Source organism: Neofelis nebulosa, chromosome 15, assembly GCF_028018385.1.
Source record: "Neofelis nebulosa isolate mNeoNeb1 chromosome 15, mNeoNeb1.pri, whole genome shotgun sequence".
In the NCBI taxonomy this organism is placed as follows: Eukaryota; Metazoa; Chordata; class Mammalia; order Carnivora; family Felidae; genus Neofelis; species Neofelis nebulosa.
In genome coordinates this window covers 48,597,286-48,624,673 of record NC_080796.1, presented here as the reverse complement: position 1 = coordinate 48,624,673, position 27,388 = coordinate 48,597,286, and the positions used below count along the sequence as shown (strand labels likewise).

General features: G+C 52.5%; 1 protein-coding gene and 1 long non-coding RNA gene across 10 annotated transcripts in view; one reads left to right on the top strand and one right to left on the bottom strand.

The window, feature by feature from the left end:
• ATP2B4 (ATPase plasma membrane Ca2+ transporting 4) overlaps window positions 1-27,388 on the bottom strand; it is a 98,368-nt gene that overhangs the window by 34,670 nt on the left and 36,310 nt on the right. For 7 of the 9 annotated variants that reach the window (XM_058701352.1, XM_058701353.1, XM_058701359.1 and 4 more), the window contains exons 2-7: window positions 16,617-17,277; window positions 5,114-5,311; window positions 4,222-4,479; window positions 3,651-3,776; window positions 2,568-2,693; window positions 1,413-1,448 (exon numbers count right to left, since the gene is read on the bottom strand). In XM_058701352.1, the coding sequence (XP_058557335.1) occupies window positions 1,413-1,448; window positions 2,568-2,693; window positions 3,651-3,776; window positions 4,222-4,479; window positions 5,114-5,311; window positions 16,617-16,809 (937 nt within the window). In that variant the 5' untranslated portion in view covers window positions 16,810-17,277. The remainder of the gene's footprint in view (window positions 1-1,412; window positions 1,449-2,567; window positions 2,694-3,650; window positions 3,777-4,221; window positions 4,480-5,113; window positions 5,312-16,616; window positions 17,278-27,388) is intronic. The other 2 variants (XM_058701354.1, XM_058701357.1) reach the window with 1 other exon arrangement.
• Window positions 17,275-19,348, top strand: LOC131496124 (uncharacterized). The gene is made up of 2 exons (XR_009254327.1): window positions 17,275-17,575; window positions 19,032-19,348. It is a non-coding gene; the product is annotated as an uncharacterized LOC131496124 (long non-coding RNA).

Here is a 27,388-nt window from a genome sequence, read left to right as displayed (position 1 = left end):
CTGGGGCCTTTGGAATGATATTCTGACAACTGGAGACGAAATAGGAGTGCTTTCGGGGTACGGGTTTCCTCTTCAGTGGCAGCTTCCTGGCACCACCTCAGAGCCCCAAGCCAGGCTTATTCCAGCAAGAGGATTAGTCATGCCGCTAAGTGCTATTACCAACAACCATCCCTCCTGGAATTCAGTGCTTAGAATGGTGAATCTTCACTGCAGGAAGGGGCTGACGGGGAAGGCTGGAAGACGTTTCTAGAGCGTAAGGGCCCTCCCGGTCTGCTCTGTTAAATGGTTCATCTCTCTCTTCCTATAGACGGTCAGGGGAGAAACACAGACCCCCCCCAATACAAGATGTTTTCCAGTTCCTCCTCATATCAGTCGAATGACAGCGGAAGGAAATGCCCTTTCTCCCCTGTCTGACGAAGGTGGGGAGGCACAGAGTGGGGAGGTACAGGGGTAAGTCTTTTGGTGGGGAGAGGGAAGAAGCTGGTATGAGGGACCCTCTGGAATGAGAGGGATAAAGACAGACATATAAACCCATTTTGCTTTCGAAAGAAGAGTTAAAGAGACCTAAAATTAAAGAATTATTTCTGTGGAGCCCTGGTTCTCCGATGGGATGACTTTATTCCTGAAGACTCCTATGACACGGGTCCAAAGAGCAAAATAATCACTAGTGGCTGTCTCAAGAGAGCCATTCTCGCTGGGTCCCAGCACCCCTCCAGCTTCACCCCTGTTGGAGCTCAGCCCTTTTGCTTAGGATGCCCTTCCTGAGATACTGTCTCTGTTGTCAGACTCACAAACAAGACAGAGACGGGATGTAGACACAGCCACCAAAAAAGAAACACACACCAGATCGGGAGGAAGAAAACAGACTGAGGGGAGAACAAAGAAAGAGGTGGGGAGAGGTACAGAGAAAGGCTCTGTCCAAGCACCCCCGAGAAGACTAGAAGAGAAGATCAGACCAGAAGAGGACACCGATGAGGCAGCTAGCAAGAGGAGGGTGCAGGGACTGCCCACCCCATCTCCCTCCACCGTGAGGACCCTGAAGTCTTCCAGCCCGGAAACCGATGACCTTTGGCGTTTAAATCTGGCCGAGGGCAATGAAGCAATGCGTTCAGCGCCCAGAGAAGAGCTGATCCATCCCCCACACTCCCCAAGAGAAACCTTGACAGGAGATTCCATGAGACAACAGCAGAGGGTGCTGTTGTCCCATTTTGGATTGGGATTGGGACCCCCCCCCCCCCCCCCCCCCCGAGACCGCCCCCAAATCTCTGCACCTTCCTCAGGATGAGGCATCCAGGCCACAGCAGCAGATAACAGATTTATGGAGAGGACAAAGGGAGAAGGCAGATGGCCTGGAAAGGTCTGATTTGAGTGTGGGCAGGTAGAGATGGTAAATGAGTGGGTGGCAAGGTTACCTTTGTTGCGATTTTCAGGGACTCCTTGTTTTTTACCTGTTTGAACAAGAAAGAAAAAAGTGGGGTGGAGACCCAAAGCGACTATCAAGAGATCAGATATCAGGTATCTGTTGGTCCTGCTCAGAGCCCAAAAGGGCGACAGCAAAGGGGCTGAGCGGCAGGGAAGGGACTATAAAGGAAGTTCACGTCTCTGCTCACATCCATGCTCACGAGGGGCTCTCCTGAATCCTGGGGGTGCAGACCAGCCACTCGTGCAGGTGAGTGCACACCCACACCTGAGCTGCGTTCTCGCGGAGCCCAGGCCGCTGCTGGGAGGCTGCTCCCGGCCTGAGTCACATCGCTGGGAGAAATGGGGTGGGGGTGAGAAAGTGAGAGGCTGGAACTGTTTCTGCCTAATGGCGAAGGCTCTGAAAGGGGTCTCCGTGTCAATTCACCGGCACCAGGCAAGCTTCCTCCTTACTCATTTGCAGGTAGCTGCAAAAACCACCAGTCTAGCTCCTGGGGGAACGTGTTTCATTTCCTTTTGATAACCCGCCCTCCACGAAACAGCCTGAGATGGTCCTCTAGCCAAGGGACAGAAATCCTTCCCTCCTCCAAGGAAAGAAGGAATGCCTAGGGAAAGGGGAAGACTTCTTTTTAGTATCTCTTCTTCATTCACCCTCTGTGTTTCCTCCCTTCAGGAGCACGTGAATGGCAGAGACAGGACTAACTCTGGGGGGAGACATTACCTCTCTGTTCCCACTCTCCTAGCTGGGTCTCTCTTCCCCTGACAGCCCACGGTTTTGGCGGTTTACCCTCAGCCTTGACGGGTCATTTAATCCCCCACGTTTGCGGAAGAAGGGTTGGGGGGTTGCACGGAGGGCATCTGGGGCCGGAGCACCTAGCCAGCTCCCTTAGGGCAAGCTTTACATCTTGCCCCTGCACAGCCATTAACAGACACGGGAGTTGAGCCTCAGAGGTGACCTGACTTGGTTTTCATCAGAGCACCCTGGGGAGCCAGGCTTGACATCTTCATCTCGGCAAGACGTTCAGATATCTGTGCTCTTCATCCAGCAGCTTCTTCCACGCAGATGTTCCATCCGGGTCTGTTCTCTTGCTTCCCGCTTTGTCCACGGGCACGGGTGGGAGCAGAATGTCATCTCAAATGCCCCTTACCTTTTTTCTTCTTCTCTTCCTCTTCTCCCTCGCTGGCTCCCAAAAGGGTAAAGATGATTCCAGTCTGAGAGTTGATACCCACAGCCGTCACTACCATCCGGCCAGAACCTTCCATGACATGGGTCCCTATGTGAGAAAGGAGAAGGTGGGAGGAGTGTTGTTTTTTATACCTAGCCAGGCTTTGGTGTGGAACGCAAACTTAGAAAACAACAGTCCCGGGGCGCCTGGGTGGCGCAGTCGGTTAAGCGTCCGGCTTCAGCCAGGTCACGATCTCGCGGTCCGTGAGTTCGAGCCCCGCGTCAGGCTCTGGGCTGATGGCTCAGAGCCTGGAGCCTGTTTCCGATTCTGTGTCTCCCTCTCTCTGTCCCTCCCCCGTTCATGCTCTGTCTCTCTCTGCCCCAAAAATAAATAAACGTTGAAAAAAAAAAATTTAAAAAAAAAAAAAAAAAAAAAAAAAAAAAAAAAAAGAAAACAACAGTCCCTCTTCCTTCCTTCCCCACGGATAATGATCCGCTCGGCAGATAGTGGGAAAAGGTCAAGAGCTGGGCCCATTTAAAATAGACCAAGCACTCCAGCTGATTCCAATGGGTAGCCAAGGTTGAGAATCACTGTTCTAGAACGCTGGTTATCTTTACTCATCCAAGTACTGCTGCTCCCAGCTTTAGCTAATATGGGTGACCCTTGAACAACATGGGTTTCAACTGCACATGGATTCTTTTCAATAAATATATGTACAGTTAAAAAAGAATAATCAAATCAAATCAAATAGACCAAGCAGACTGGGGGGTAAGGAGAAAAGCGAGTCTTACTGCTTTAGGGTAAGACTCCTTCCCCCACCCCCACCCCCACCAGCAGCACCCTACCGAGGCTCCTAGAGCACTTGCTGTAGAGAACCTCTTTTAGGTTGCCCGATAACCCTGTATTCAACCCACCGATATGCTGCTGCCCCAGATGAAGCTAGGGGAAGGAGAGGGGGTAGGGCCAGAAGAGAGAGCGAGGCCTGGAGCGGGTCTCCGTAGCCTGGCTGGCTGGGGGAGGTAGAATGGGAAGTAGAATGAGGGCCGAAGCAGCCAGAGGCCATACCTGAGAGCAGCATTGGGTCCCTTTCCACAGACTTCTTGACATGGTCTGATTCCCCAGTCAGAGAGCTCTCGTCAATCTTGAGATCGTTCCCCTGGATCAGGATCCCATCTGCGGGCAGTAGGTCACCTAGTGCACAGAGGGGAAAGGACAACAGGGAAAGAGGGGAGGAAAGAGCTTGGCAGAGGGTAGGAACCATCCAACCCCATTTCAGGGCTGCTTCCATGGGCCCTGCCCATAGGGCAATGGCCCAGGGGGGGTACCTGAAGAGCCTCTGAAAGATGACTTCATCTCTGACAACCTGTCAACTCCTTATGAATTAACGGTTACTTCCCATGGCCTCAACATTATGGATTTTTAACCCTAAGACACACAGGGTACAAGTCTGACACTTTTTGGGGAGAGTTTCTTCTTTCTTTAGGTCCTTCTCCACAACCTCTTTCCCCTGACCTAGAAGCTAACACGACTGCGGTCTTATCTTTTTGGGTCTTCGGTGATTCCCAGCCCCCTATCCCAAAGGCCCTAGCCCTCAGATAGGGAGGGTGCCACAGGTACAAGAAGCACGAGTTCTCACCGTATTTGATTTGGGCGATGTCACCCACCACGATCTCAGCCACTGGGAGCTGGATGATGTGGCCATTTCGGATCACGGAGAATTTCTGTTCCTTTTCGATGCGGTTCTGCAGCCCCCGGAATTGCTTCTCTTTGCTCCAATCATTGAAGGCAGTCACCAGCACCACGATGATCACGGAGAACAGGATGGCTGCCCCCTCAATCCAGCCGGCTTCTGCCTCTCCTTCGTCTTCCGGGCTACTTACGGGTAGACCACACTCTAGCCCAGGGAAAGGAGAGAGTGGAAGGGTCAGCTGGGGGCCTTTTGTTAACATTCAAAACGGAAGTAGTGTCTCCACAATCCCCAGAACGGCAAGTCAGGGAAGGAGAATAATAGAAAATAAAACCCTTGGGTAGTAGAGCCATCCTCTGAGGGTACTGGAGGGTGGCACGATTGGGCACCGTCTCGTTGCCAATAGAATTATTTGCGTTAACCCAAAAGGACTTCGTGACTAGATAGCATGAAACATGTCATTGCCAATGACTGGCCAGTCGCATGTGCAGAACTTATGATTCCTCACGTGGTCAGGCTCCAGGTCGCTGCTCTTTCCCGTGATGCCAAATAGCTGGCGGGAGGCACTGGGAGAAGCAGGTTTTGTTGGTTGGGTGAGGGTAGAGGACTCCTGATACTCTGCATGAGAATTTGATAGGAGAAGAGGAGGGAGACCCTGGAATCAGGATGGGTTGGAAGAACAGCTTACTAGCTACTTGCTGGTTTTCTTTGGAGAGCCCTGCCCAGCCCCCCCCCCCCCAAACTTTTAAGCTACACCCTGCCAACTGCTAAGACCAGTGCTTATTGGAGGTGCTGGAAAGAACGCCGATCAGAGCCGCGCTGGGCTGCTGTGGACACTCACGTTCATTTTCTTCACCGGGGGGCCGATAGAAGGACAGGACGAGGGAGATGATGGCTGCAATCTCCAGGATGATGAGTGTGACATCTTGAAGGGCTTCCCACACTAGTTCTAAGAAGGTCTTGGGCTTTTTGGGGGGGATAAAGTTCTGTCCGAACACGTGCTTACGTTTCTCCAGGTCCGCAGGGTTCCCAGACAGACCTGGGAAGGAGATACGAGTAGGATGAGCAGGTGAGCAAAAAGGGGAAGAAGTGAGGGACAGAAGAAGGCAGTTGAAAGACCTAAATAAAGACCCTCCGCTTCCTGTTCTGCCCAAGTATGAGATCCAGCCAGGGTGACCAATCTCCCCACTTTGCCCAGGACGCGGGGGGGAGGGGGTGTGTGTGTGTGATACCTTCAGTCTCAAAATGGGCAAACCGGGACAAGGTGGTCACAGGCGGCCACTGGCTGCTCTGTCCCCAGGGTAAGCTAACCTAGATCTAACACCTCACCGCCTCCTCCCAAGGATGCTGCAGGCTCCAGCTCTGAGAACACAGACATTCAAACGGTCCCTGGGGCTGACAGAACTTTCCTCTCACATTAACATGTAACTACTGGTGATGATTCTAAAACAGAGTTAGCGTCCATCCACTGGCTCACACACAAAGGCCCGGAAGAATAAGCTCTCTGCTCAAGGTCACGCTAGGAAGCTAGGAGACAGCCGGACCAGTTGTCCCGATTGGAAGTTCCAGGGGCTTTAGGAGAACAGGAGAGGCTTTTGGACTCCCATCTGTGGCCATCCCCTTGAGGCACATGTTCCCTTGTTTTGTCACCTCCCCCACAGACACAGACACACACCGCTAAGAGGTGCTACCATTCTAGTAAGTACTGTGGACTTATAGGTATTAAGAGAAGCACTATTATTCACATTGATTGAAAAGAGAACACAAAAGTGAAGCGGCAAAGTCAGACGGTATGCAGTCCTTGATTACCAGCATGCTCCCCTCTAGCACATATGCTTATAAACCTGTACGAGTGTGCACCCATATTCCAGACATGTTCCAGAGAGAAAAGGGATAGGCAGAATTATTCCCTATTCTCAGTGCCGCCTTTATTTCAGGACTTTTTTTTTTTTTTTTTTATGTCTATCTATTTTTGAAAGAGAGAGAGAGGGGGAGGAGGGGCAGAGCGAGAGTGGGAGACACAGAATCCGAAGCAGGCTCCAGGCTCCGAGCTGTCAGCACAGAGCCCGACGCGGGGCCTGAACTCATGAACTGTGAGGTCGTGACCTGAGCCAAAGTCGGACGCTTAACAGACTGAGCCACCTAGGGGCCCCCAGGCCTTATATTTAGGCTCCTCTGCTGGGCCCCAGGAGGGGGTTATACTGTAGGGGAAGGAGGGAAATCCTAAAACTTCAACGGATGCCAGGTGGCATTTCTCAAGTTGTTTGCCCAGAGCAGCAGATAAGCCCGGGGCTTGGCACCTGGAGCTGCACTGTTCCATGGGTTCCCACCCACAGGCAGGGTGGGGCGAGCTTTGTCTGGGGAAAAGAAGGTCCTAGCAGAGGAGAGTTAGAATCAGAGGGCAGGGACACTCCACGAAGCCTCACGAGGGAGAGCAGGGGACAGGAAGCTGCAAGGAGAATTGGAGATGCTGATGCCAGAGGGCTGCTTCACACTTTGGTTAACAGGAAGGGCTATTCCCCCGGTGGGGAGGGGGGCGTGGCGTGAAGGCAGACCTCTACTCTCCGTCTCCGCTCAACAGGACCCAAGAGTGGTATCTTAAGTGGCAAGAGGAGAGATTTGGGTCAGACCTCGGGAAGGTACTCGGACAGAAAAAGACTTGGGAAGGGGGAAACCCGAAGGGGTGTTGCTTGTAGGGTCTGAGATGGCCTCCATTTCTGCATCCAGAAGACAAAAACCATCAGGAGGGGTACTCAAGATACTCCCCTGTCTGGGAGGGTAGACGAAGGACCCTGAGTGGAGGGAAAGTGTGTGTGTGCGTGTGTGTGTGTGTGTGTGTGTGTGTGTGTGTGCGCGCGCGGGGTCGGGGGGCGGTGGTGGTGAACTGGCTTCCACACTGGTGGAGTTGGGGAATAGAGACCACTCTCACCTGCCAGCGCTCAGTATGAGAGGGAAATGGGGAGCCGGTCAGGGAAGCGGTGCCCATATTCTAATCCAGGGCCTCCTGCCTCCCAGTGCCCAGATATGCCACCCTGGACTCTGGCTGAGTGGCGTAGCCAACTCTGTGGGGGAGTGGGTTTGGCCAAAGCACTAGAAGCAAGTTGGGCTGCTTCCCAGAGGCTCCCTGCCTCCACCGCACTGCAAAGTCGGGTTCCCAGTGGGAAGGGAAAGCAAGGGCCCGGGAAAGGAGTGTTTCTGGGCAGGGCATCGTGACCCCCAGGCAGGCAGAGGCGGAGCAGTCGGCGGATCCTGGCCGGTTCTTTCTCCCCGAGGACCTGACAGAGCGAGGCTGTGCCAGTTTGGGACCGCTCTACTGGAGGGCCAGGTTTGCTCGAGGGAAACAGGAGTTCTGATCATTTGTTCATCTCCCCGGGGACGTTTCTCAAGGAAGCAGCGAGGAGATGCCATTGCCCCCTTACCAAGGTGAGTAGATGACTGTGAGGGCAAACCAGATATCAGATACTAGAGGTCATCTTAAGGGACATCCCAAGACCCCAACGGAGGCCAAAGCCACAGCAGCAACAACAATCTAGCTGAAAGCACCCATCTGAGGTCATCCTGCCCTCTCTGTTCTCAGATTAATACCCTGTGACCTCCCTCTCTCTCTCGTGCTCTATCCATTCAGCCAGCACATCCTGGCAGCTTTATCTTCAAAATATACCCAAGGTCTATTCCCTTCTCACTTTCCACTGTCACCATCCTGGTGTGAGCTGGCACCCTCTCTTGCCTGGGTGATGACGACTGTCCTCTAACTGGTAACCTTGCTCCCACCCCTGCTGTCCTGTGCCCCGTCTCCTCCCAACACAGTAGCCAGAACGATCTTTTTCAAACCCAACCCCTGGCACTCACCTACTGGTGGCTTTTACCTGGAGTGAAAGCGGGCACCGGGGCCTTTATGATGGCCTGTAAGGCCCCTCAAGAGCCCCCCGCCTCCCACCCCTCAACTCCTACTATTTGCTCCTTGCCCAGCGAGCCTTCCTGCCGTGCCCTGAACGCGTTCGAGAAGCTTCTATTTCAGCCCTGCAGTAGCTCCTCCTTGGCTCAGCTTGCTGTTCACTAGCTCATTCTCTTACCTCTTTCCGGTGTTTGTACACCGACCCTGACCTCACTGATTTAATAACATGGCTTCTCCGCTCCCGCACTCTCGATCCCCTTATCCTGTGTCACTGTTTCCTTCCACAGGTCTTCTCCCCTAATATGTTATATGATGTATTCATTATGTCCGTCCACCCCGCCCCGCTCCACGAGGGCGGGAGCTTTGTCTTTGTTCCTTAGGTCTACAACAGTGCCCAGCATTGTACGCATACAAATGTGCTGAATGAACTGAATGGATGAGTAATAAATCAGGTTGCTAACGTTTAAGTGATTACTAGGTGCCAGATGCTTCACCAGGCACATTGGTGCCTTCTCGTTCAGATGCCGCAAACCCCTATGAGACAGTTACTGTTAACCCCATTTTACATATCAGCAGACTGAGGCCTGGAGAGGTTATGTAACTACTCGGGCTCGTACGCGACACAGTCTATTCCACTCCCCAGGAAGCAGCTGCACGCCCACCTACACGCAGAGGGGGCTGGGGTGTGGAAGCGGCTTCGTTCCAGGGTGACTAACTGGTCCCGCTTGGCCCGGGACTTCCCAGGTTTGGGCCCGAAGCTCCCACCTCCTGGAAACCACCCGGCATCCCCTGGGTCCCATGGCTGGTGGCCCGCGTGCCGCTTTCCTCTGCGCCTCTACGCCAATCAGCCCTGATCCCACGGTTTACAACCGGGCCGAGTTAGTGTCTCCTTCCTGTCCTCAGGGATGGTGCCACCAGGTCTATCAGAGTCCAACCTATGAATCTCGCACTCGATACAAGGTTCATTATGGCCTTTTTTGGATCCAAGCAAACCAAACGACACACATTACGGAAAACAGAAAGGTCAGGCCTTGCTCTTGCCTCGATGGCCTCGAAGTCACACACGAACTTCCTGTTTGCCATTTTCTCTCATCTCTCTGCTCCACCTTAAGTCACCCTAAGCTGTTGCAGTAGCTATCTTAAGAAGTCAAGTGGCCGTCCCAGTTCCCAGTGTGCCCTGAGGCAGGGAGGGGCCTGTGGGGACTGTTAGCAAAGTAGCCTTGGGAATCCTCACTCCGACTTGTGGCAGGGCACGGGAAAGCCTGCGGGCCTGGGAGCTCAGCCAATCCCCAATTTTGGGCTTTTCATTCCATTCTTCCTGCCCCCAGAGGCTCTCAGGCCCTGCTCTCCACAGAGGTAACTTCGCATAAATCCTTGTCTAGCCGAGGACAGGGTATTAGACCCTGATCTCTGCAGTGGCTTCTCAAATATGCAGCTTCCTGGAGAGAAGCTTGGCAGGGAGAGAATGCTGGAAACACAGGAAAAGGATTTCCCTTAGAAATACATCAAAAAAAAAAAGAGAGAGAGAGAGAGAGAGGAATCTTTGTCCCCAAGAACATGGGAGAGAGAAAGCCCCACCCAAATCAGGAGTGCTTTTGGCTCTAAGAACCAGACTGAACACATGAGCTGGGAGAGGCGACAAAGAATGTCAGGCTCTGAAGTCATCGCCCCTACCCCGTGTTGGGGAGTTTCATGGCCCCTGCCCAGGCTGGCAGGAGACGGAATATGCAGCAGTGGAAAATCTGTGTCTGCTGTGGGTCTGTGCGGGGAACCAGGGCTTGGGAGGAGAGGCGGCAGCCCGGCCCTCAGTGGCCTGGCTCCAGCAGGGAAGGGCCAGGGCCAGCCTCCCTGGGACGCCAAGCGCTATCGGCAGTGGCACCCCTCACGAGAACCAGCTCAGCCCCAGAAAGGGTGGGGCTGGGTCAGACATCACGAGGGACTTCCCAGCTGGCTGAGTTATGACACCTTGCCAAGGAGAAGCAGACTCATCTCCCACACACATATTACCAGGGACAGGTTGCCCTGGGTGGGGTGGAAGGCAGCCCTCTTTGGTACAGGAGAACAGGCAGCAGAATACCTTTCAAGCCCTACCTTAAAAACCTTGTGTTGGGGGGGCTGAGGGGAGGGGGAGCTTGACATCAGCACAGGGACCGCAGGCTTTCGGCAAATGCCACGACCTCAGCATCTCTAGCTTAGCACACCCACAGCTCGGAGATGTGCTCTCTGGCTGCTGGACTTCCAGACCCTAGAGATAAAGCCATCGCCTCAGGGTCACCGCAAGAGGATGCCGGACTTGGGGAAGAATGGCCCCTTCCTGATGCTTAGTGCACACAGCCCGGCAGCGTCAGCAGCGTCTGGCCCTCCTCTCCACGCCTTTTCTGAACACCCCAAAGCTGGCGCAGAGCAAGAAAGCTCCCTGGTCTGCCCTCCGCAGCCCTCTGCTCGGCCACCTGCTCCCACACCGCACGCGTGTGCTTCCCTCCAGTGTCACGCTCCCCGGTGCTCACACGTCAGAGCTAAATAAAAAGAGTGAAAGCCCTACTTCCAAGGGTGGATGCGACATCTGCCTCGGCCCAGGAGGGAGTGCTATCTCTCTCCCCCCGCCCCTAGCTGATGTTCCATGCAAGGCAACAAGAAGGTCCAGAACGAAACAGAACTTGCAAGCTTTTCTGCTGAGCTGCGAAAGGAATGTGGCACAAAGGGTTCCCGGCCTGGAAGCGGGGGCAAAGCAGTGGGGGGAGGGGGTGGTTCTCAGGCTCAGGAAGACTCATCCCCTCTCCCCATCAAGACTGCCCTGTCCCCTGCCTGGCAGCATTATGCCAGCCATCCCAGAAGCTCAGCTCTGGGCAAGGAGGGGCTGAACAGAAAAGAATTCACAGAGCCTGGGGTTGGGCTGGGGAGGGAAGGTCCAAAGCTGTCACGCACTGTTGGCCTCACTCAGCCCTGGGTGCACAAATCACACAGGGGACTCCCAGGATGCAACATGGAATCCCCTGCAGGGGGTGGAGGGGGGGAGGCTCCGGGAGGGCGCTTTCACTCTCTTTCTCAATCACCTATCTTCCTCATTCCAGCTGTTGAGACTGCTTCCCCTGGGGTTTGCTGGAAACCTTTCCCACCCCTCCGTAAAGTACTCCGTATTTCTTTGAAGAAGTTACTAGACTTGCCTCAGCTTCTCACATCACAGCATAGCTGCTTTCTGGCTGTTTGCGCTGGCCTGCCCACCTTCTCTTCCCTTCCCTCCAAGATGTTCTTCCGGCTTGAGTCTCTCTCACATCTTTTTTTTTTTTATTAAATTTTTTTTTTTTAATGTTTATTTATTTTTGAGACAGAGAGAGACAGAGCATGAACGGGGGAGGGGCAGAGAGAGAGGGAGACACAGAATCGGAAGCAGGCTCCAGGCTCTGAGCCATCAGCCCAGAGCCCGACACGGGGCTCGAACTCACGGACCGTGAGATCGTGACCTGAGCTGAAGTCGGACGCTCAACCGACTGAGCCACCCAGGCGCCCCCTCTCTCACATCTTAAAGTAGCGCTAATAGGTGTCCCCGAAGCACGATGGGCAGAGAGGGCCAGACTGTCAGCCTCTGCAGCCGTGCCCACGTGCATTGCTTTCAGGATCACTTATCTGGCCTCTTTGGTAGCCAGTCGGTTGAGTGTCTGGACAAGAGTTGAAGGTGATGGCTGTGGGTCAGAGGGCCAGAGGAAAGAGAGGTGGCTCGGCTATGCTTCTCTTCTGGAATTGACGAGCTCCTAAGAACAGGTAGTCTTTTTTTTTTTTTTTTTTAGTTTATTTTGAGGGGGGAGTCAGAGAGAGCAGGGAGGGGGCAGAGAGAGAGGGAGAGAGAGAATCCCCAGCAGGCCCTGCACTGTCAGTGCAGAGCCCAACACGGGGCTCGGACTCGCAAACCGTGAGACCGTGACTTGAGCTGACACCAAGAGTCGGCCAATTAGCCGACTGGGCCACTCAGGTGCCCTAGAAGCAGGTACTCCGAAAACACGCGATCTGCCCTAAAGACAGGGAGGAAGATATCAAAGAGGCCAGTCACCATCTTCCTCTTATGTCCGTTGTATCTCATATCCACTCCCCTGGTTCTGTACCCCTCCCCAGCCCTACGCTAACATTCTCTAAAGCAGCGGCCTCTAAGTAGGGGGCACGCATCCATCTGCTGGAGCGTGGGAGAAGCACCAGAACTTTTTATATGACTTCATCCACTTCGATTTCTTGCATCTCTTTCGATGTAAATAATACTAGTGTTAGAAGCATTAATAGTAATATAGTAGAGTTGTGGGTAAGCATGTATTATTTATCATGTCCTCAGCTTTTTTCCAGATTGAAAATGCTACCGGAAGGGCACCTGGGTGGCTCAGTCGGTTGAGTGTCCGACTTTTGATTTCGGCTCAGGTCATGACCCCAGGGTCGTGAGATCAAGCCCCGCATGGGGCTCTGTGTTGACTGCAGAGTCTGCTTAAGATTCTCTCTCTCTCTCTCTCTCTCTCTCTGTCTCTCTCTCTCTGCCCCTCTATCCAAGTTGCTCTCCCTCTCAAATAAAAAAAGCAAACAAAGAAAATGCTACTGGAAATTTCAGTCTGCACATGGAGGAAGAGCCCATCCTAGCGTGTCCCAGCTCGTGGAAAATGGACGATGCTTGGTGGGACACGCCACTGACCTCAGAAGGCTTGGGGACAGGAACACAGTTAAACCCCAGAGATCTTAACATGGCAGGAAATATTACCCTAAACGTTGCCGTTAATGAACCAGGATGGTAATTCAGGCGGGACTGTCTTAAAACAGATTCTTTCCCCTCTTGCTTTTTACTCCCCAAACTTAGTGGCTGTCCAGTAACTATGCAGGGCGAAGATGCCGCCATTTTCTGTCAGGAACATTCCGCAAGTGCTAGCAGCTGCCGTCGAGCACCGCCAGGCCTCAGCTTCCCCAGGCAATCAGAGGTACAGCAGTCCATGCTCCCAACTAGCCACGCCCACTGACGGGGCAGAAGCCACGGTTTAATGTTAGCACTGGGTCACAATTAGACATTCTATCAGGCATTGAAACACAGAGCAAAGTTTTGAATTACCTGTGCTTCTGAGACTCTCTGTGTTCCTGCTCTAGCCTAAGAATAGTCTATTCTGTTCTACCCAGTCGTAAGAACTTAGGGGAGGCATTTAAACCTTTGGACCTAGAAGGAGGGGAGGGGGATGAATAAAATTAAATCCCACCTGCCTCGAGAATTGTGTAAATCCAGTATAATAAAATCATGCTCGTGTCATAAATATTATAAACTCCCAGTTCCAAAGGCCCCTTAAAGCTATGGTTTAAAAAAAAAAAAAATCTGTCAGATCTATATAGGTGATGCTATCAACCCAACAGATAATAAAAAGGAAGGGTCATACTCTAGGAACCAATTTCCCCAGCCTTACTTCACCAGGTTACCAACTACCAGAATTCAAGTACCAGGTGAATTTCTTTATTCTTTTTTTTTTTTTTAATGTTTATTGATTTTTGAGAGAGAGAGAGAAAGACGCTGAGTGCAAGTGGGGGAGGGGCAGAGAGGGAGACACAGAATCCGAAGCAGCCTCCAGGCTCTGAGCTGTCAGCACAGAGCCCAATGAGGGGCTTGAACCCATGAACCGTGAGATCACGACCTGAGCCGAAGTCGGACGCTTAACCGACTGAGCCACCCTGGCACCCCTCTTTTTTCTTAGTCTGCAGGGGCCTCCCACAGGGGACAGGACTACAGTAGGTTGTCAGGCACCTCAGTGCGGTCTCCTGTGACCAGGCTGGCTTTTTACAGCATCAGCTCTTTGAGGCACCTGGAGAGTGAAGCTCTTTTCTCAGCCCTGCCGCACGAAACAGCTCAGCATCGCCTTTGTCTGGGGAGTGACTTCTGTGTCACAGCTCCTCTGTGCTTCCTTTTCTATGCTCGTATTCCTCGCACACGCGAGGAGGTCATTGTTGGCACGGGGGAATAAACATTACTCATGGAAAAGTTGTTTTCGGACTCCCTGCCTCCCCAGCTCCAGGACCGGCCCTATGATTAAGTCTTACACGGAAACAAATCAGGATACAGACTTGTGATCTAAGGAAGCAGGAGAATGGCGGCAGACAGCCGCCCCACTGGTAGGGGGACTGGCGTTGGGGCATGGCCGGGGCCCGTAGCAACAGAGGCACCTGCCATCAGAAGCCATGGCTTCCCACCACAGGTCGGAAACTAGGAGTGGGGAGGAATCTAAGGGCATTAGTTACATCAACAACATTTGCTGTCTGATGGTGAGATTAAAGCGGCATATATGATGGCCTTTGGGAATCGAAGCTGTCTGGGAATCAGGGAGGAGACAGTAGCAGCTATGAGAAATGGATTAGGAAAACTGGGAGGAGAGTCTGGATCTTTCTATCAGGAGCGTCCCAGGTTCCAACTGATTTGGACTCCTGAGCTTTGCTTTGTGAGAGAAACGACTGGCCAAAGCCATCAAGAGTGGTATAGGAAGGGGAAAAAGGAAGATCCTGCCTGCATTCTGATGGGTGTCTCTAAACGCCTGCATTGCTCAGTGAAAATAGAATGCGAATAGCCTCTGTTTAAGGTCAACACTACTACAAAAGTGGCAGAATAAAGAAATCTAGCTGACAAGAAGCAGTGCCCAAAGGGCAGTCATTAGATTCTAGCTAGAGGGCAAAGACTGAGCCGTGGGAGAGCGACCAAGCCCTGCCATGTGAACCAGATCTCTTTGACATCCAGAGGTGAAAGGACGCAATGGCCATTGGTTGCAGTCATACAAGCAGGAACCTCTCCAGAGGAAATAATACATCGCACTCCACGGGCACTCATACTCTGGCAGATACCTTCAGACATGTGGGCTCCATTTTAATCTGAGATAGCTCATTAATTGAATACCCACCATAAGCTTGAGCGCTGGATGCACATGATATGTACGTGGAATCCCAATATTTTAATCCCGATAACTGAATGGGCTAGGTATTAACATCATTTTCAAAGAAGGAAGAGACTCAGGGCGGTTAAGTGAACTGTTCAATGATACTCAGTAAATGGGGGAGCTAGTGTTTGAACTCATGCGAGGTAGGAAACTGGATTCTAGCAGTCAAGAGAACACGGAAGGAAGCTCCCTCAGATTGCGAAGAAAACAAGACATGTTAATGTACAGATATCTAGATAAAAATCTCTCGCTCGTTCGCTCTTGCTCTCTCTCAATCCTAAAGAGTCTGGAAGAGAGACTTGGACTCTTGTCCAAGTCCAAGTCCAAACTTACAGCACTGGCTGGGGGTCAAAACTTCTTAGACTTGGCAAGAAATGTGATGTAGGTTCCAAGGAAGGCTAGAGAAATAGTCTACTTCAAGAGGCTAAAGGCATCTGAAGGACAAGATCTTTTTTTTTTTTCTTAATATTTTTTTAATATTTATTTTTATTTTTGAGAGAGAGGGAGACAGAGACAGAGACAGAGACAGACTGCGAGTGGGGGAGGGGCAGAGAGGGAGGGAGACACAGAATCCGAAGCAGGCTCCAGGCTCCAAGCTGTCAGCACAGAGCCCGACACGGGGCTCAAACTCAGGAACCGCGAGATCACGACCTGGGCCCAAGTCGGATGCTCAACCAGTCGGATGCTCAACTTACTGAGCCACCCAGGCGCTCTGAAGGACAAGATTTTTGATTTACCTAATGCTACTCAGCCATGTCCTGCCTCACTGATGGGGCCAAGTAAGACCCCGTAACACAGATGCTATAACCCTGCATAAGTGAGAAAGGAAGGTTCCTTTGATTCTGTCTCCATTCTGATGAGGCAAAATTTTATATTACCATGGCTTATTGGGCAACTGAAGTGAGCCAGGCAAGCACGAAGCCAGGTTTTCCGTTCTCTTTTAAAAGCACATTAAGAAGAACTATATTAAAGTGTGCCAGGCAGGGTTGAAAAAAGTCATCAATAATTCCCTGACACGAAGCAAAGTGAATAAGGTACGGTAGGTACTACCCTGTGATTTGCCCCCCCTATTTCTAACTCTACACGATAGAGAGATGCCATGTTGGGCGGATGCACTGGGTCACTTTTTTTGTGCCCGTTCTCCCCAGTTACACTGTGAGATCGGTGTGGGGCAGAACTGTAGTTAAGTTCTTCTGTAATCAAAGACCGATATTGAATAAGAGACTTGATCACTTACTGATAAAAGCGTCTCTAACACAAACACTTGTAAAGCAGAGCCAAATCCTCTCCTTTCTGTACATTGACACAGAAAAAGGGAAGAAAGTCCGACCGTCAGCGAACACCATCACTGGGAAAGAGATGGCTCTCCGTGGTCTCACCTCCTTTCAGAGGCCATGTTTTTCTCAAACGACCCAGATACACCAGCGAGGTCTCTTACTGCCCTCTCGAGAAGCCGGGAAACCATAGTTTTGAACACTAGCCACCTTCCTCTGATTCCCCACCCCTGGTGTGGTTTTTACCTTCCACGGGGTTGGTTTTCAGTCTACTGCAGAGATTCGTTACACCCCCGTAGTGGACGTTGATCTGGTTGATTGCGTCGGTCGAACGTAGCTCCATGAGCTTCCGCAGGTCCATTACTGTGCAGCCAAACTCCCGCTCGTGGCTCTCAACCATCGAGTTGGCCGGCAAGGTACGTTCTGTTGGGTTCGTCATTCTGCCTGCTGTTACCAAGCCCCTCAACCAGAGAAAATGTGGCTTCCCTTCAACTGGTCAGGAACTCCTGCCCTTCTGCCTCACTTCTTACTTCTTGCTTCTCTGGGAGCCTGGGTAGGAAATAGTTGGGCTATATCCTGTGCAGTGAGCTTCAGGGTAGCAGCCTCTAGCCCAGATCCTTTTTTGTGTATGAAGCTCGGCAGCGAGGGGAGGAAGGGGATGGGGGAGCCGAGTGGAAGCCGGACCACGTGTCACGACGATTGGTGTCCCCAGGTGGTAATGGAAGCCGTTGTCCAGGGTAGGTAGGTTCCTAGCTTAGACCAGCTTGCCCAGATGGAGGTGTAAACAGGATGTGCATGTTACCATGGAGGCTACCTTAGCAACAACCGGCAACTGCGGTGGTAGAGAGGCGGCAGGAGGAGGAGGAGGAAGAGGAGGGCTCCCTGGATACCGCTGACAACTGGATCTCTGGAATAAAGATTCGAAGACAGACAAAAACAATTAGAGCAGCCATGAGGATCCGGCACCTGCGAGGCAAGAGGTACTCATTTTAGGGCTTAGATGACAGCGGGTGCTTGAGCTGAACCGATCGCCGAGGCCTGAGCTGAGGGATCGGACTCAGGAGGGGCCCGCCTCTCCCTAGGAGGCCCCAGCAGCCTGTACACCCCCATGGAGAGGAGTAATTTCCGATATACCCCAGTCTTCACATCACACCATTCTCAAGCCAAGTGACAATCTGGCGACTTCAGGAACTTGGAAATAAAAGGTTTGTAACCCCTAATGGCTCTCACGCTCTCCACGTCTATCCATATGAGGGCCCCACTATGAACTCCTTTAGTCTGATCTTAACTCTAACTGGGGAGAAGAGGTCAGAAGAGGAGTCCAGACCAGAGTGGCCTGGAGGGTGGCCTGCCAGTCTGCCCCCCGCGCCCCTGAACCCTGCGCCCTGTACCCAACACCCACATTGACAAACCAGGAGGGCAACCTGATAGAAGATGCCCAGATGCTCCGGGGCCCCTCCGAATGCTCAGCCTCCAGCCCGCTGCAGCTGTGAGCAGGTTGGGGACTACGTTCAGGTCTTGGAGCTAATAAGCCCCATCCCTCCAAAAAGCTTTCGCCGTCTCCAAAAGGGGAGAGTAAAATGCTCTGGCAGTTGGCAATCCAGGGTGCAGCCTTTCTACGTAAACGGGACAGAAGGACCTCTGAGAAGGAAGTTTGCAGCGTATGGTTTCAGTGTTACTTGGGGTGGCGGGGATAAGGCAGCTATCAGTTCAGATAGAGCCCAGGGCCATGGCAAGGTCAGCAGGAAAGCAGGGTTAGCCCGCGTGTGAGTCAGCATCGGAGGGTCTCAGATCAGCATTTCTCCCCTCAGAAAGGCATGTGTGCCCCCTCTGAGTGGGAGGAAGGGCGGAGCTACGTGCAGGTGAGGATCTAAAGGGCTGAAGGTGGCCAGGCTCCCCCTGCCCCCCGCCCGGCCCCGTTCTTAGCTTTAGAGAGCAGCTCCTGCGTGTCGTGGGGGACCCATCGTCACACAGCAGCCGTTTAAATGTGAAGCGGCTCTTTCTGAACACGGCACCAGAACATGGGGGCCCAGCCCTGGTTAAACAGTCCCCAGTGACTGGAGTTCAGTTACCAGGGAGTGGCAAGGATCTCGGGACAGCCCCTCTCTAATACATAGATGACATCCTCACTTGTAGAAGGCAAGCAAAGAGGCACAAGAACCATCAGAAAAGAGCTGGGCTCTTTTACCGGTTACTTTTCCCCAAATCATGTGTGGCCAAAGTTTCCTACCAATCCTGTTTCCTGCGGGTCCCCTGGGATGGAGTTGGGTACTCCTCCCTACCCCAGTGTTCACTCTGTCTCCTCCTTTTATCAGAGATTTTTAGAACTACTCTGACCTACAGAGGGCTAAGCAAGCAGGGTTTTGCTTTATTGTTGCTATTGCTTTTCAAACATCACACTGCCTTTTGCTTTTTCTCTTTTAAAGAATTTTTTTAAAGTTTATTTATCTGAGAGAGAGGGAGAGAGAGAGAGAGAGGAGGGAGGGGCAGAGAGAGGGAGGGAGAGAGAGAATCCCCAGCAGGCTCCATGCTGTCAGCACAGATCCCGACGCGGGGCTCGAACTCCCGAAACCGTGAGATCATGACCTGAGCCGAAACCAAGAGTTGTTCACTTAACCGACTGAGCCCCCCAGGCGCCCCCTCCTTTTTTTTCTTTTTTAGATGTCATCAGAGTAGCCTGGGGAACAGAGGTCTGGAGAGAACCTGAGGCGGCGTGTCAAACTCCCTTCATTTAGACTGGCCCAATGATAGGCGGTACGTACGACAGAATTTCCCTCCAGTTCAGCTTCTCGTCGAAGCCTGGAAGCAGTGGGAAGGGCTACAGCAGTCAGGAGCCCATCTTGACCCTTAAGTAGAGCTCCTTAACCTTTCGAGAGGATGTTGACAACAGTGCTGACAGAGTGCTAAGCTGGAAATCAGACTTTACTTTTTCTATCTCCACCCACTATAGTGTCTGTCCCATGAAGGCTAAGCTTTGCGCTTGTCGTGTTCACGGCTTTATCCCCGGGGCCATAAGGGCGCCTGCACACATGGGCATTCAGCTCATTTTGTTGTCGTGGTTGTTGTTGTTGAATGACTGGTAGCAGACTCAGAACCAATTTGCCATCTTCCCAGGCACCCTTGGGCATGTCACTTGGCCTTCTTAGGGCTCAGTTCCTCCCACCTTCACCTGGGGGAAAAAAATCAGCCCTACCCCTTCACACCATCTCAAGAAAGTGACAAAGGACTAGAATAAGAGATAGAAATAGTGCTGGAAAACTTTTTTTTTTTCCTAATGTTTATTTTTGAGAGAGAGAGAGAGAGAGAGAGAGCAGGGGAGGGGCAGAGAGAGAGAGAGGGAGACACAGAAAACGAAGCAGGCTCCAGGCTCTGAGCCGTCGGCACAGAGCCCGACGCGGGGCTCGAACTCACGGACCGCGAGATCGTGACCTGAGCCGAAGTCGGACGCTTAACTGGCTGAGCCCCTAGTGCTTGGAAATCTTAGATGAAAGATGACCAGTGTCCAGTATGTCCACTCTCAAGTGATGGGAGAAGGCTTAATTTGATCTTAATGAACTTTTGGTATCTAGCCCTTTAAGCAGAAGGACAATAAGCTCCACGTCCCCCTCCATCTCTCCTTGCCAAAGGGAATGCCCAACCCTCAGAAAGAATGGAAAATTCCAAGGCAGCTCCATTAGCAATAGCCATTAGCTACGTTATAACCACTGGCAACACCACTAGGCTATGCAGCCTTCGATTTCTAGAAAAGAAGAAGGGACGGTCTGAGTCAGAGTTCCTTACTTTGAACCTCTCCTCAAGGTATGAAAGGGGAGAAATTTTTCACTCACGGAGGCAACCAGTGAGAAAAGGTCACTTGAGATTAGAGCACGTGGGGCCATGTGGCAGAGAATGAGGTCTGTCTGCTTTGGGTTGCTCTAGAGACGCTTACAGAGGAGGTCACGCACTAAGCCGTTGACACAGAGTCAAGGGGGCAGTTGTCAGCTGGGGCCCCCAGCTTAAGGTGGGATCTCTAAGGACGTTCTTCCGGAATTCGGAGGCCTAGCAGGCACCCATACGCCTCTCTGAGCTCTCAGAATGTGAGCGTTCCACAGCTGCTGAGTCTGCCTAGCCCCTACCCTTATTAGGCAACTGGCAAAGAATAATCTGTAAGTGCTCTCACACCCCCCTCGGCCACAGCCTCAGCCTCAGACGCAATGCTCAGACGCCTGGGAGGTACCACCTCTTGTCAGGTCAGGATTAGTCACGCAGCCTGGGGCATTCTGGGTAAGGTATGTGCTCACTCCCAGTTTCTAGCATTTTGCCAACTTAAAGGACGATAGGACGGAAAAGCAAACACTACCATCACTTCCTACAGGGGCAAGAAATCCTATTATTGTACATGATCATTGAACCATTTCAATGTTCTTCGGCCCAAAGTCTTGTAACGTCCATTGTACAATTGGTAATGACGGTGAAAACTTTAAACTTTGTCTTTGATCAACTCTACATACGACAGCTTTGACCCCCCCCCCCCCCATCCCCTTTACAGATGAAGCCACTGAGGTCCAATGAGAAAAAAAGTGATTTAGTCTTTCGCAAGTCAGCACCCTTGACCATCTGGTGCTCCTTTTGTTATACCTTACTCCCTCCCTCGAGTCTGGACCTCCTCATTTTCTTCCTCCTTCTCCTCCTCCTTGTCCTCCTCCTCCTTCTTCTTCTTTTTTATATTTAATTTCATTTACTTATTTAAAAATTTTTAATGTTTACTTATTTTTGAGAGAGAGAGAGACAGAGTGCAAACAGGGGAGGGGCAAGAGAGAGAGGGAGACACAGAATCTGAAGCAGGCTCCAGGCTCCGAGCTGTCAGCACAAAGCCCGACGTGGGGCTCGAACTCACGGAACGTGAGATCATGACCTGAGCCAAAGTCAGACGCTTAACCGACTGAGCCACCCAGGTGCCCCTTTTTTAAAGTTTATTTATTTGTTTTGAGAGAGAGAGAGGGAGAGCAAGCGGGGGAGGGGCAGAGAGAGAGACAGAGAGAGAGAGAGAGAGAGAGAGAGAGAGAGAGAATCTGAAGCAGGCTTTGCACTGGCAGTGCAGAGCCTTACGTGGGGCTCGAGCTCAAGACCCGTGAGATCATGACCTGAGCTGAAATCAAGAGTCAATCGCTCAACTGACTGAGCCACCCAGGCACCCCTTTTCATCTTTTATTTTACAGAGAGAGAGAGAGCATGCATGAACAGGGGAGGAGCAGAGAGAGAGGGAGAGGGACAATCTCAAGCAGGCTCCATGCTGAGTGCGGAGCCAGACTTGGGGCTTGATCCCACAACCCTGGGATCCTGACCGGAGCCACAATCAAGTCAATTGCTCAACTGACTGAGCCTCCCGGGCACCCCTGGACTTCCTTATTTTCTGACACACATCAGAAATGCAGGAATCTCTGGAGTGGAGAAAATAACCGTTTCCACTTAGAGGAAAGGTTGACTCTTCACCAGCTCTTTCTCCTTCACAATCAACCACATCGCATCACAACTACATCACATCACAGGGGCTGAAACAGACCTTTTCCTGCTCCCGTACATACCTGAGAAACAAACAAACCACCCCATGCTTCCAGATAACTCAGTCTGCAGCGAGACTTGCTAGGAAGTTCTGAAACAGGCAGCTGCCAGAGACAAGGACCTCATGCCCTAAGCCACCAAACCATAAACAATAGCCAGACATTCTGTTTCCTCCAATTTTGTCCACGGAATCCCTTACTCTTGGATACCTTCCCGGGCGCTAAAGAAGCGATACATCCCCAGGCTACGAGGAGAAAGGGCAGCTCCCGTGTAGGGATAGAGTAGGGTCTTCTGAGGACCTGAAAGTGAGCCCACACCCTGACTCTTCCCTGCCAGAGGCTCCTATTGAATCTGGCACGATGCATGGGAAATGAAGTATGAATGGAAACAGGAGAAAGGGAACAGGAGGGGCCAGGGCCCAGGGAACCAGGCTGGCTCAGCACTGCAGCCGGACCTGCCTAGAATAATAAGGGCTACGCTCAGCTCTGGCCTCCAGGCTGCAAGCGAGGGCTGCCTTGTAGAGCCGCCTCTGGTTCCCTGCTCTACCCTGGGTTGACCTCTTCACCAGGCTGAGAGCCTCTGCTCGGGAGCGAGTCGGGAGCGCTCAGAGATGCTGTGGTTGGAGTGTCAGCGTCACTGCCACGCAGGACATAAGGCGTGAAAGAGGGAAGACTTCGAGGGGGGTGGAGGGACAGGCCGGTCCTCCTCAGGAAGCACCAAACTGAGATACGAAACCTGCTCCAGTCGCCTCTTCTCCCCAAACCTGTGCCCTTCTCTCTGATCCGGAAGCTCCCTCTCCCAAGTGAGGCTCTATTTTTCTCCCTATCTGCAAGGGGAGGGATGGAGTGAGGGAGAGGGGTTGGAAGGGAGGGAAAGAAGGTTTGCCAGGTACCTTAGGAGGCACTTCGTGGGGAAATGAGAGAGACATCACACACGTACGATATTTAGTGCCTAGGTGGCGGCTGATACGTACCGGCTGGTCATTGCTATGTATATTGTCTCACTGAATCCTCACCAACAGTCCCACGGGGAGGGCACCAGCATTTTATAGCAGGGAAATCAAGATTCAGAGAGCTAGGGTTTGTGCTCTAGTTGAATCCAAGCCACCTTGTCTCAAGTACAAGGACATTGCTGTTACAAAATGGAAAAAACAAAAAAAAAAACCAAAACCAAAAAACCAACCGTGGCTTTACTTCCTAAAGCCTGATGAGAAGGTCCACGTGAACCTTTCTGTCCCTTGCCCACGAGCCCTAAAGGCTCCGAAACAGGTCAGGGGAACACCTCCTCAGTAGTGACTTGAGACCGAGAGGTCCTGCTCGACATTCTCTTCTCTGCTGTCTCTGGCAGGGGCACTTCCTTTGCCATCACCCACAGTTTCTGAGGTTTGACTTCTTCTCTCAGGCATTTCCCATGCTTCTAAGAGGGCCATGCCCTGTCAAGGAAGCTGGCAAGCACTTGAACATGGCAGGCTGCCTGGCTGGTGTGAAACATCCCTGGCTGGCCCTTCTCTCTGAAGGTCTAAACCCCACACAGAGGTCTCTCTCCTCCCTCCTCATTACAGGCCCCTTATTTCCATGACCCAGATCCTAGCTCACTCTTGCCAGTTCTTGCCTCTTGGGTCTGGCAGCCATGCCCATCATGGTGCCAGGCTCTTCCTCCCCACCCCCGCCATGCCTGCCCTGCCCTATTGCTTCTCCAGTGCCTCCTGGCTTGCAGAAGCAGACCTGGGCACACACCCTCCTTCCGTCTACTGAGGCCCTTTGGAGGCATGTGGGAAGAAAGTACATTGGCTAAAGTTCAGGTGGTGGGGATTACCACCTGTCACCGTCACCCAACAGCCGTGCCCATGCCAGGAAGCCAAGTGAGGGCTGGGGAACCAAAACCAGGCCTCCGCACTGACCACAGGATGGCACAATGTGACCCGTGGTCCTGGTCGAGGTCCTGGAACCTGATGCTAATTCTCAGCCAGCTCCTAGGACCAGGGTTCTAGAGGCTACGCCCTTCCTGAAGAGACAGCATCACTTCCCGGTGAGGAAGCAGGGACACATGAGGCTCTCGTGCCCGCTCTTTTCCTCCCCAAGTTGGCCACGCTGAGGAGTCTTCAATTCAGTAGCAGAAACGCAGTGCTAGCATCAAAGGATCTTTCTGGAGAAAATACATCACCTTTGACCCCTAAGCCTCAGGAATCCAGAATTCTTCCTTCTTTTCCACGGTCGCCTGGTACTTCTAAGTCAAAGCTAAGTCTATGCAGCGTGCCTGGGTGTCTCAGTTGGTTAAGTATCTGACCCTTGATTTCAGCTCAGGTCAGGATCTCACGGTTTGTGAGTTTGGGCTCCGTGTGGGGCTACACGCTGACAGTGCAGAGCCTGCTTGGGACTCTCTCTCTCTCTCTTCCTTTCTGCCCCTCCCCTGCTCACTCTCTCTCTCTCTCTCTCTCTCTCTCTCTCGCGTGTGCGCGCACGCGTGCTCCCTCAAAATAAGTAAATAACCTTAAAAAATAAATAAATGAAACTCGGGACTTCATTAAAAAAACAAACAAACCAACGGAGCCTATGTATACCCTGGGTCTAGTCATGTACTACTGGGTGCATCTCCCAAAGAAATAATCATATAGGTTCAGGAGGCGGCACGAGTGAAGATGTTCACAGGGACATTACTGGTGGTGACAGGAAGTGGTAGGCAACCTGGGATTCCCTGTCCCAATGATGGACAGGCAAAATATGTGTGCTAGACAACAGGGGATATAATCCAACAGTGAGGCACAGATCAGATATATACACACAAGGACACTTGTGATCTTAGAAACAGTGTTGGGGGGGGTGGGGAAAATGCTTTAATAGTTTTTACACAAATTGAAAACACATCATCAAATCAATGCTCTATATTTTAAGGGACATATTTATTTTTTGATGAAGAGTTTACAAAGTCTTTTTTTATTAAGCCTCTTTTTGAGAGAGAGAGAGAGAGAGAGGGAGGGAGAGAGCACGAGTGAGTGAGGGGCAGAGAGAGGGAGAGAGAGAATCCCCTGCAGCTTCCGCACTGTCAATGCAGAGCCCAAAGCGGGGCTCGAGCTCACCTGATTTAGGGCTTCTACCTCACGTGAGATCATGACCTGAGCCAAAGTCAGATGCTTAACTGACTGAGCCACCCAGGCGCCCCTTTAAGGGACACATTTAAACAAAAGATACATATTAGTCCACTGAAATGGGTGAGGACAGGGATAGAGGTGGCATATGGGGTAACGGTGAACACACAAAGGGCCCCTCATGGACCAGTGATAAAATGAGCCATGAACCAATGGTATGGTCAGCTCCATACTCTGCACCTGACGCCCCAACAAATAAAACCAAAACACATGGTGATCCTGAGACCGTGCAGTCCTTGAGGGGCTATACTGTCTAAGAGACACTAAAGCAACGGTGACCAAACTTATCGGTTCGGGCCTGATGCCTTCAGGGCGCAGGAAAAGGTAGGGCCCACCGATAGCACAAACCTCCTCTACATAGCGATACCAAGAATTGACCCACGGTTGGTAGCCTGTTCCTAATCATCTGGCTTGTTGAGAGTCAGCTCACGTCAGAGACTCCAGGAACCGTCAAGATGGAGACAGGAGGCTTCATGGCCTGGGTCGGGACACTAAAGCAGACTGTGCCTGAGAGGGCAATGTCACCCCTCCGGTATTCTCCTAAAATAGCATCAATAGATCAGGATGAAAAAGGGCAGTCCCTCAGGCTCGGAGCCATGGGGAATGTACCCGCTTCCACATAATCTGAGTCATACTGGCCCAGGTCACCTCCGTGGCCTCCTGTGACCCAAGGGCTGTGGGGGAGTGTTCGCAGCAAGCCAGAGCTCAAAACAATGTGGAGGACGAAACAACGCTGACCATTCCCTTCAGTCGACTAAGGACGACGAGAGCCGATTGCAGGCGGGAGTGACGGTGCCGCGTGGAAGAAGGCCTGTTGTTTAATGGAAGGGGAGCTGGCAGCCTCCCCCAGGCCCTCCCACTTGCTCATGGGAAATGCTCAGGATATGGGGCAGCGAGGGTGTCTGCTTCTCACTCCTAAGCAGGGAGCAGCTCTTCAGAACTGGGACAGGACGCAGACCTTGGCCGGTCACACGCAAATGTCCAGTATGTATACTCTCTCGGACAACACACATTGCCTTTCTTGGGGCTGCTTTCCGTGGTTTTTCCACATTTTGGTTCCAAGGGAACAAAGGGGCTTTTTAGCAGCTGGATTGGATCTTGGGTTATTTTTAGAAATGAATTTCAGCAGAGTCATGCCAGGCTGGTGGAGAGGGAGAGGAGGGTCAGTCTCCCTTGGCTGCTGGAGCAGGACCTCGTAGCTAGCTCCTAGGCCTCAGGTTCTGGCAGGGGCCCCCAGAGGGGAGGGGGGAAGGCCCTGGCCTCGGCCTGAGAAGGCCACAGCTCAGCCACCAGAAGGGAGTGTCACAGAGCTGCTCTGTCCCCCATAACATTCCTGTGTGACCCTAGTCAGAGTAGGCTGGACATCGTGCCTGGAAGACCGTCCCATCTCCTCCCTCCGCTCCATGACAGCGTCCCCTGGACAGAGCACAGAGAATGCCCTCCACCCCCCAGCTCTTCTCCCAGCCCAGCTGTTTCCTGGAAGTCCCAGGCAAGGACCCCACGCTGAGAAGATGACGTGCATCAGGAAAGAGGGCCGGGGCACTCCCTGATAACATGTCGTCCCATTCACCCGGCTTTGTCCGTCCTTGTCCACAAACTGCACACACAGCGGCCACCACGGCAGCCCCCGGCCGTAGAAAGCGAACTGGCCATTCTCCTCTGCCCTCGCGGCCCGGTCTGGAGCAGTGGTTCTCAAACTCAAGTGGGCATCAGGAGCCCCGGGAGGGCTGATGACAACCTATGGCTGGGCCCTGCTGCTGCTGTGGCCAGAGTTTCTGATTCCGGAGGGGGGAGGGGAGGCCTGGGAATGTGCATATCTAACACGCTCCCTAACAAGGGTGCCGCAGCTGCGGGTCTGGGGCCCACATAGAGGACACCGCACAGGTTACGAGGCATCTCTGCAAGGAATGTCAGGAACCCCTCTCACAACCCCAGGTTAATGCACTTTGGGGGCCTCGAATAGGGGCCCGGTCCGGAAGGTGCTCTCTGACCTAGGCTGACAGGGGAGGCACAGGAGGGTCACGTCACACATCCCTTCCTGCCTTTCCCTCTCCCAGGGTGCTGATCTCTGCTTCCATGCATCTCAGGGCACCCCCTTTCCCAGACACCCGTGATCTTCCCCAGGGAAACCTCTCTCCTGTCAGTCCTTGAGAAAACGGACTCGAGAGGACTCCCCAGAACTTGCCACAGGAGCCAAGGTTTATTCGGTAAGTTGAAACAAGCCACCTCGTCAGCTCCAGAGGACACCCAGGCCTCTCCTGGGTCCAGCTGGAGCTAAGTGCCCTCTGCGCTCCTGTTTCCTATGACTGACCCCAGGTGAGAGACAGAGGGG